This window comes from Pundamilia nyererei, unplaced genomic scaffold (genome assembly GCF_000239375.1).
Source record: "Pundamilia nyererei isolate P.nyererei 1_Seehausen unplaced genomic scaffold, PunNye1.0 scaffold00003, whole genome shotgun sequence".
NCBI lineage: Eukaryota > Metazoa > Chordata > Actinopteri > Cichliformes > Cichlidae > Pundamilia > Pundamilia nyererei.
Window position 1 is genome coordinate 2,073,188 of NW_005187404.1, and position 10,281 is coordinate 2,083,468.

The window sequence follows — 10,281 nt, forward strand, 5'->3', positions numbered from 1 at the left end:
GTTGCAGATAAATACAACAAAATAAAACCAGTACCACTACCAAAAAAAAAGAAGAGTTGTTCATAACACAAGGGAAAATACCCAGGGAAACTGAATTAACGATAAAAACTGATAAAAACCCTGAAAACCATAAATTTCACACCCGAGCCTCAACTCTCGTGGCCCGGTACCAAACGACTCAGGGATTGGGGACCACTGCTGTACAGTACACAGGACCTAAGAGTAAAGTTTTAACACAATAACTATTTTACAAAGCTACACTATATGAAGCTTTACAAAATGGTTCACACTCTTCAACATTTACCTTCTTTTTTTTCAAAAACCATGCACTGTTAACATTCATGTTTGCTTTTGTTTTCCCCTTCAGCGTTTTATTATTTCCTGCAAGTAGGTCATGAATGAAATGTTGCTGTCAGCTGTCAAATTCCAGTCCCATCAGCCAAATCATACGAAATGACGATTGTGTGAATACATATTTACAGTACCTTACTCAGTAAAGAACATCAAGCAAGTTTATATTCCACATTAATTCTTGACATGTCTGAAAAAACAAAATGTGCAAAATATGAGAACAGGGAGTGAAAAAAATCGTCTAAAGAGCAGTGAAAGGGCTGTGAAAGTATTTGCCTTTTTCCTTTCTTTTTTTCCCCACACTTATATTTTTCAGATCATTAGCAAATTTGAATATTAGACAAAGATAACCTGGGGAAAAACAAAATGCAGTTTGAAAATTGTAATTTTGTACGCAAAAAACAAACAAATTTAAAAAATAATTTACGATCCAAATCAAGATGCCAGACGACAATATAAGTTGTCATTGAATATTTTATTTGCAAATGAAAGAGTAATAACTCAGAGATCGTAAAAATATACATTTTTTTGACTCGTGATATTTACATGGATTGTTTTCATCGAACGAAGAAACCAAAAAAATCGTATACTGTTTTACAAAACCAAGAAGACGCCACATTAGAAAAACAAATGCGAGTAAAGAAAACAAAGGTGTCTTACATTTCCCTTTAGTAACGCCGTGATGAGCGTGTCTCCCCTTGACACTGAAACAATGGAGCCAAGAGAAACAGCCAACCACTCAGATCCCACACAGGCCGATGATGAGCTTGGCGCACAAAATAGTGTGATATACAAGGATTTTGAAAAGAAAAAAAAATCAAATAAAAAAACAAACTAAGGAAGATAACAAAATAAAGCTTCATAAAATTTTTATGTGGATATATTTACAAGTTTTGATTTGTATTTTTTTTTAAACCGATTACAGTTATGTTACATCAAAGCAAAGCATTCCCAATCATCTGCTCATTTCCTATATAACATGCAGGTATCTTTGCTTTCTTTCCCTCTTGAAGTTGAATTAAGCCCCATCAGTCTCCTTTTGGAAAAAGTATTAATACATCACATTCCCTTATGCTGACATACAAGGCCAAACCACAAAGTCCGAGCATCACTTTGCCCTGCTCAACAACTTTAATCAGAACACAACTGACGTTTAATTCAAAAATAAAACAATGTGGCTACATGAGAGTCATACTCCTATCATATAATGCAAGATAACCATTACTGATTTTACTGCACCTTTGAGTGATGATAATAAGACAGTATATAGTACTGATGGATACTGTACTAAGGGATGATAGTGGATGCGCTGCTGACACTGACTTGTTTTAAGACTTTCCTCCTCCTCTCTGCTGAACTGACATTGAAGCGCCTTAAAATTCATTTGTTGGAAAGAGCACAAGTTTGCCGGGCCACTAAGCTGCACACATGAGAGGAGAGATGCAACGCGAGGGCTCATAAACTGGGGAATCTGCCACCTGAGACTTGCAGATGCTGGAAAGCAAATCAAAAAGCTTGGAGGAATTTAACAGCTGGAAGACTCGCATCCCATCCTCCACCTCCACTGCTACTTTCATCAGTGGTGGAGGGAATTTCAATGACAAGAGCCTACATTCCTGGCTCAGTATCAATCCTGTTACACCACTCCTAATTCCCAGGACTACACTTGCAGATTCCTAAAAAAAAGTCTTTAGGCATATGCCATCCAGATTGTTAAGATGCATAGCAGTGTCTGTCTTTCTAAGTGCAAGTGTGTGTGTTTTGTTACACTAGCTGCTTTTGTATATGTGCATGTGTGTGTGTATGTGCATGTGTGTGTGTGTAAGACAGCAGATGTCCTCTGGGTGGATGCACTGTTGTGTGTCCCTTTCTGTGCTGTATTTAGTATCCTGGTTCCATCAGTCAGCTGTAATACCTTCAGACATTCGATCCATCAAATTGATTCTGAAGGAGCAGAAAAAACAAGAAATGTGGTTTGGCTTTTGTTTGCGTACACCGTGTACGTGTTTGTGACGATGTGCGTGCCAACTGTGAATGTACATGAGGCACACACCTGTGTTTTTGTGTGCACCTGAATACAGCGTATACATGTCTGTATGTGTGTGTATATACAACTTTTACCTGTTTGTGTTAAATGTGCGTACGCATGCACCTTGAGATGCCATCAGTACACCCAGGGCCAAGTGCATTCTGTGTTAAAAGACAGCAAGACCAAGGAGGGAGCGCACAAGTGGCCTCCAGAGCTCATGATAGTTATGAATTATGGACGTGCTTTATCTCAGGACGCCACCCCCACGAGCAAAAACAAGACTACCGCCTGCGAAGCCAAGTTCAATAGGCATACAAGTCAGTGAAAACTAAAATAAACACTGCCAGTCTGCAGTCATATCAATTTGGATAGAAGTTGCTTTGCCTGGCTGGATCCTTCTCATTCAGTGAATGGCTAACATGGGAATGTGTGGGTGTGGCCCGAGGGCTTGTACCGAATTTACATGCATACACCCACACACTCACGCACATTCACATGCATGCATGCACGCATGCACCCTCGCACACTCAGACGCACACATACACAGTAGCTTCCCTGCTTAAATATGAATTGCTGTCTGTAGTTAAATATAAAAGGCATTGTTTTGTTTCGTGTTTTTCTAAATTTACCTCACACTTAGTCATGTGTGAAATCCCGTGTGTGAAATCAAACCAAGTGTGCTTTTCAGACAGATGCTGGTTTTCTGAACATTTTAGGTTAAAAAACTTCATTGCACAAGAAACATTTCACTATAATGTGGAATTCAGATTTAGAAGTTACAGGTATATAAGTATTGATGGAGGAAAGAGCAACTTACTTTAAACCAGTAAAGGGACCTTCAGTTACCGTTTGTCCTGAGAGGCAATGGGGTCATAAAACTAACAAAAAACCCCATTTTTTATATGTCCAAACCAAGATAATTAATTTATTTGCCAAACATTCATCATCAATTAACTATACAGACTGTGCATGGTTTGATTATACTATAAATTTTGCTCATTTAGTGGTCTTCCACTTTCATAGCTGAGCTCAGCAATTTAAAAACATAAGGACTGAAAATGCAGAATAGTGAATTTTTCTTTTGGCGAGCTAGAATTCAGAGTAGTATAAATCCTGCTCTGATGAAGATTTTCATCATAACTAGCAGATTATCGCTGTGGAGACCTGGTCAAGGATACACAATGATAGCTAGATAGTTAAAATGCTATCTCAGAGTATATGCTAGGTAAGCTGGGATTGCCACGGTTACTGGTTGAGCACCTTCATCATGTAATGCTCTCTGTTGTCCCCACCTGTTTGTTCATTTAGAACAGGTGTGTGCAACATAACTCTCCAGAAGGCCATGCTGACTTAAATAAAGTAAGCATAGGTCAACATACTGGATGGCCACTAATTGGTTAACATAATTAACATTTCTAACATAAATGAAAACTCCACCTGATTGCTTTAAAACTATTACATATCTTTACATATTACGTTAAATATCAGTAAATATCTATTTCATACATTCACCTTGAAATTCCTATCTGAAGGCAGCTTCTTATAGATTTTTAGTTAGGGTTAGTTTGTTTTCCTTTGTTGACCATGTTAAGACAGTGCTGGCAGTGGTTTTAGTTCCAGTTTAGCATGATTTTAAACCCAACTAATCCTAAATTAATAATTCTTTTTGTTGTCAGTTGTTGGAATGAATTTGGGAACTTTTTTACATATCAAATGTGTTGATATTGGGTAAAAGGGCAATTTTATCCCAATGGTAGGATAAAATGAGGAAGGTCAAAGGGTCACTAAAACAGAAAGAAAACAATTACTGTCACACTAATTAATAAAATCTATACCTCTTATGGGAATCTGTACAGTATGTATGATGGGATCTTGTCTTAGACAAAACAAATTGATTTTAACTGTTTATACCTTGTGTTGCACCGAATTTGTTTTGATGTAAATCTGGTGACACAGGGGCTTCACATGTTCACACAGCATGTGTATAAAAACACACGGTCTAAATTCACTTTGGGTTTCCCTTTTGACTCTTTTGTAAGGGGGGGGGGGGATCTCCCCTTACATACCCTTGTGTTTTAAATTAAATGACATCATGTGCGTATATCTATCTGTATGTACAATATAAAACAAGACTGATTACAGAATGTACAGTACATAGTCCCGTGGCATGGGATTGCTTTGCTCACCAGGGATAATTCACTCTGCTTGGCGGTCCCTAGGCAGCCTCGCTTATTACTAGGGGCAAGTTTGTTTAGGTGTATCTCTCAGTATTTGCTGCTGTTGACCTTCAAAGCTGGATGTGAGACTTAACCACTGGTGTGCTGAAGATAAGGACAAAGAAAAAAAAACATCAAAGGAAAGAGGGATTGCGAAGGCACACTAGATAGGCTACTTGCCCTTTTTTCAGCTACTTTCAATCAAATTGCACTGGGTATGTCTGAGGACATGACAAAAGCGGGACTGGCTGATAAGCACAGTTTAACCAATGACCAAGCAGGACCTGGTGACTGAGCAAGACAGCAATCAAGTGCCACACCACTTTAATGGATCCAATGAGAGTACTGACAATGATACCACACACACGCTGTACAATAGAAATCTCTAGAATCATACTCCTTGCTCCCTTCATTCAAATTGAACCTCGTGGTCAATTCTTTGTGCCTTGGCTTGAGCATTGATTCGGTATGTTTACAGGAGGCTGAAAACAATGGGATCCACCATCTTTGTACAGCACACATTCATGGTGAAAAATTTTGGTTTCAGTTCAGAAATGTAGTAGGTAAACAAAAGAGTTAAAAAAGCCATAATAACAATAATAATTGTAATAATAATAACCCATCCTAGGGATTGGTGGCACTTCTTAATATGAATGAATGGACACATGGCTGTCTGTCACTCTTTACAACCTGTTCATAGAGAAGATACACAGAAAAGAAAAACAAGTCCAGCTGGTTCTAATAGAATGCTTATCCCTATATTTAAAGTATCACTACAAGCCTAATAAATACTATTTAATTATTCAGGGAGGATATTTGGTACCAGAAAAAGATGTCCATAGATGCACACAGGATCCGCGAGGGGGAAGAGGAGAGGCTAACGACTGGGGGTAAGACTGATTTGACTTAACATCAGTGCTACATCCTTGTACCTGAAGTATCCCCTGCTGATTGGTAAAGCAGATGAGCTGTTTGTGAGGCAACTGAATCAGTCTCACAACTGTCATGGTTTCTCATGGGTTCCTCATGAGAGCACGAAAAGACCAAGAGCACCGAGGCAGATGATGCACATGCCACGCGCCGTGCCTGTCTACACGGATGGGCACGATTGGCCCAGCCCATGGGAAGCAAAGGGGGGCTTTTGTGGTTTCGGAGCAGGTGCTGGAAGCAGCAAGTCAGGGCTGCAGGGTGACATGAATCTGAGAATCACCACAAACCCCGTCCTCCGAGAGGGAGAGAGAAAAAAAAGTTGCTGTCATACGTTTTTCTGCTTTCGTCCTTATTTTTCTCCATCCTGCTTGCACTCATATCTTACAACTGATGCTCAAAAGCAATGAGACTCCATTGGTTCAGACTTTAGATTTACGCTATTATCCAGACTATTTCCCTTTTTTCCCCCTACTGTATGCCTAACCCTTGGATTTCATGAATAAATAAAAAAGCTTTACTAGGGGCTTCTTCCACCTCACTGCTCATGGTGCTTCCCTGTGCCTTCCGAAATCAAGTGAAGGAACTCAAGAAAATAAGTTCTGCCTTTAGCCATGAGACAAACTTAGGTCGCTGCTTTTTCTTTTGTTTTGTTGTTTTATGTAATTCAATAGGGGGCAAGCATGTCTTATTTTTCCCTTTTTAAATATGCATTCATTAAAAGTACTTTTGGACTTATAGTATTGATTCTTTTAATTACATCCTTTTAACTAGTCGCATTTCTTTGTTTATGGAAGAGTCTTAGTCTTTGGGACGGGGCTGGTGGGCTTGGAAAGGGATGGGAGTCTCGCATGGCTGTAAGAAGGGGCTGGCTTTCAGTCCTACACAGTCTGAAAGGCCTTGGTCTGGGCGGGCACCATGAGGGTTGGGGGTGTAGGCGCGGACATGTTCCTGGAGTTGAATTTGGGAGTGGCAGGGGGCTCAGTGGTTTTAGGGGGCACCACTGTAGTGTAGGATGGAGGGGACTGGGGGAAGCCAGGAGGGTGTCCATTTTCCTTGAGAGCTGCTACAGCAGGTGGGCGAGGGCGGTGACCACGCTGGGCAGTGTTGTGCACCATGGACTGGGTGGAGGAGGCACCGGAGCGTGAACTGCCGGAGCGGGATGAGGACAAGGAGTTGGGCTTTACTAGCTTGGCCTTGGGAGCCTCGGCATCCTCCCTGTGGTTAAAAACACACAGAAAACACAATCGTGACAAAAGTCCATATCATTTTTAATTTAGCTGAATTAACTGTACCTGTACTTGAAATTAGAACCGTACAAACATACAATAAACTGCAAAAGAGTACACGGAAGTGCCATTTCAATATATTATTCTAAGGTCTAGGACACATGGGAGTAGTATTATGTAGGGGGGCTCATGTAATTCATGAGATTCCTGCAGCGTCTAACTTTTGTGAAACACATTTGCATGAAATAATGAAATCTGCTGAAATCACTTGTTCCCCAGATACAATTGTTACAAGGGGGGGATAAAAAGTTTTTGCTGTGAACACAGTGAAAACTTTATAATTCTACTTTTGCCTCAGCTTTTAATAACAGGGTTCAAATATTCCAAGAAATATTCCAATAAACTGCTGGGTAAAAGTAACCTGAAAGAGTTTGTCCCTGACCCTACCATTAAACAGCAACTCTGAAGACATTTTTGCTGTCATTGGTGTTTGGATGGTACTTGAATTAGTGAGGATCTGTTCAGAAAGTTAGAAATAGAAACTTCTCAGCTGTGCACTACTGGCAACACTGCAACGTCTCACCAGGCACACCACAGAGGGTCCCATAGCCCTTGCATAAAGTGAACAGTTTTTAAACAGTGTTGGGTGGTTCAAAAGCCGTACCCATGAGATCTGCATCGCTCTGGTGGTCTGGTACAGCAACAACAGTGGAAAAGCTCAGACTTAGAATGTTATGAAAACAGAAAGCACTTCATTACACCTACTTTATTTACTCCTAAGCTATGCTGCATTATTCATTGTTACATCGGTAAATATGCACCTACACCAAGTCCACTCTGTCACAAAAACGTTGCTCTTACAAGGTCCACAGAGTCCACCTGTGCATTCAGGTCTTAAAGGGATAAATAAAAACTATTGTGAGATCTCAGCTCCATGAGCACACAGGCACACACTGAAATACAAGGGTGGTTTGAAAAGAAAGCTCCTAAAAGATAATCGATGAAAACTACCTTGTAGTTGTTTCCCCTTTTAGACACACAGAAACACAAAAAAAGCACAGGCAGCACGACGGGATGACATCGAGCACATGCAGGCATAAAGGGGCTGTGGCTGTTTCAATTAGAATGTGACTTGCTTAGCTGTAGTTTAAAACCGTTCCAGTGGAATCAGTGCTCACACACAGCAGGTTAACATGCACCAATCAACATCAGTTCATCCAACCAACCCCGTGTTACACAGCGCTGCAGCTAAACTGTCTTACACTTATCTTATTTCAGAAGCATGTTGTCATATAACAATTTTTACTTGAGGGCGATTTTTTAAATATTTCATTATTTTATGTTTTCATTTTTGTCTGCAAAAAAAACCTGTCACATGGACACTTAAACATGCATAAATTATTAATAGAATATTTATGTTTTTCATAAAAATTGTAACAGGTAGTCTTTACTGGGCTACTGGTGAGATTTTAGTGAAACTTGCACACAGTGGTCACTTAACAGCTCTTCACCCAAACTGTGCTCAAGGTCACGTACACGTTTTTCATTCTCAGTGGATTTTAAACAAGAAAACTTCTCACCTTCTTTCTGTACTTCACACTTTTCAGTAACTTGTGAACTGTGAAGGACTATGAGCCAGGTGAACTACTACATCACTGATGGAGTGAACAAAAGTGCTCTGCCGGTGTCATAACCGTTGCAGTGTGCATAATTGCGGCAACCAAGGAAATTTACACAAGCTTGCAGCAAATCAGAGAAGTTTGCATCTTTCTCACTTTGGACAGCAGCGCTAAAAGCAAATACTTTTAGCCTTGCGAAAGTTTCTGAAAATGATACAGACAGAAAATGATACAAAAGGAATGCCCCTTACATTCTAGTACAAATTGAAGGGGTTAGAATATATTGCATACAGAGTATGCAGAATACAAGTATCTGCAAAATCAATGTGCTGGTCGTCAGCTGATTTGTGCAACGCAGCAACTAGATTAAGGGTAAAATGCAGAAATACTCAAAAAAGTCATCACCATTGATTACAAGTGATTACAGCCAGGAAACAAATGTTTGAGTTCAACAAAAAATTTAAACCGCAGTTAAGCAGAACGCAACAGCCCCACAGAGCCCCACAAGTAACAAAGACTGACACGCTAACACACATAAAACCTGCAAAATGGTGAAAAAATGAAACAATCACTGGACAAATGATGATTAATAAACCTGATCTCATTTGGGGTCTCCTCTTCCTCGTACTTCTTCTTCTCTTTCTTCCGGAAGACGAGCCAGATGATTAATATCACAATGAGGACACCGAGGGATATACCCACCACTGCGCCCGCAACCATCCCCACATCCCTCACGTCTGTGAACAAGAAAGGAGGTAGTTGATGAAAGATTGAGTCACTTACGGTCTCTGGTCTCATATTATTCATAGTTTTCCCATGAACTCTTAAATTCACAAATACTTATCCTTCATGCCCATTTGCTGGAAAAACACTCCCTATCTTTTTGCTACAGCACCTGAGTTCTAGTTAAGAATTGAAAACTGTTTATGCTGAACCACTTGATTTGCCTTGTGTCTACACATGACCATAATCGTGCTGGGCCTTTGATGCAATGTACTAGTTTTAGAGTGAAACGTGACATGGGGCAGGGGTGGTGACCATAGCCAGCAATTTTGGTTTAGTCCAGTTGAAGCACTGAAGGAGAATAAAGAGGGTGAAAGGAGCTAGATGGAAAGGCAGGGAGGGGAATAAATGTATTTCTAGCTGCTGTTTGAAACAATAACCATCAATCAGAGTGGCAGTTTGGTGCGAGGTGAATGCTGTTAGGTCAACTCCATCGCCCTTTTCTCCCCAAACTCACGTTTTATTGTGACCTCGATGGTGCAGTTTTCCTCTCCCACGTCATTGCTTGCAGTGCACCTGTAGACACCTGTGCTGTCCATGGTGAGATTCCTCAGGGTCACAATCTCTGGGTTCTTCAGATCTGGGGAGAACAAGAAAAACAATGCAATATCAATTATAAAGGAGAGACAACTGAAATGTCTATAATGACGGAAGGAAGAACTTAGAGGTAGAGAGACAGACAGACATTGGAGTGTTTATCTTAGAGAGAAGCCCATCATGGGAGCGTGTTTGACAGACCGATGTAGCCCCAAAGTCCCATGGGATATTTAGTCATCCCCACCAATGACAGCCATCCCAGACCAATAAATAATGGCTGTGTATTACTGTCCAGTGAAATCTAATTAGGTTGAACAGGTGTTGTTTGGTGGATGTAATTAATTTTGAAGGTTTTTAGTTGGACACGTGCAATTATGGATGCAAGTTAATGTCTCTGTGTTTAGTCTGTATCTCCCCACTAAAACACATTAACCAATCAAATCAAATAAAACCCCCAAAACATTTAAAGTTTTAAAACTAATTTTCCTGTTCACTTGATGCCAGTTCAGATCGTTCTCTGCATGTCACTCACTCGCTGATACGCACACACACACACACACACACACACACACACACACACACACACACAC

The 10,281-nt window shown here is 40.3% G+C and overlaps 1 protein-coding gene across 1 annotated transcript in view; it reads right to left on the reverse strand.

Annotated features, from left to right (window-relative positions):
- Positions 1–816: 816 nt before the first annotated feature.
- clmpb (CXADR like membrane protein b) overlaps positions 817–10,281 on the reverse strand; it is an 87,041-nt gene continuing 77,576 nt past the window's right edge. Inside the window, exons 5-7 of the mRNA XM_005720640.1 lie at positions 9,612–9,734; positions 8,967–9,108; positions 817–6,741 (exon numbers count right to left, since the gene is read on the reverse strand). Coding sequence (XP_005720697.1) covers positions 6,405–6,741; positions 8,967–9,108; positions 9,612–9,734 — 602 coding nt within the window. The 3' untranslated portion in view covers positions 817–6,404. The remainder of the gene's footprint in view (positions 6,742–8,966; positions 9,109–9,611; positions 9,735–10,281) is intronic.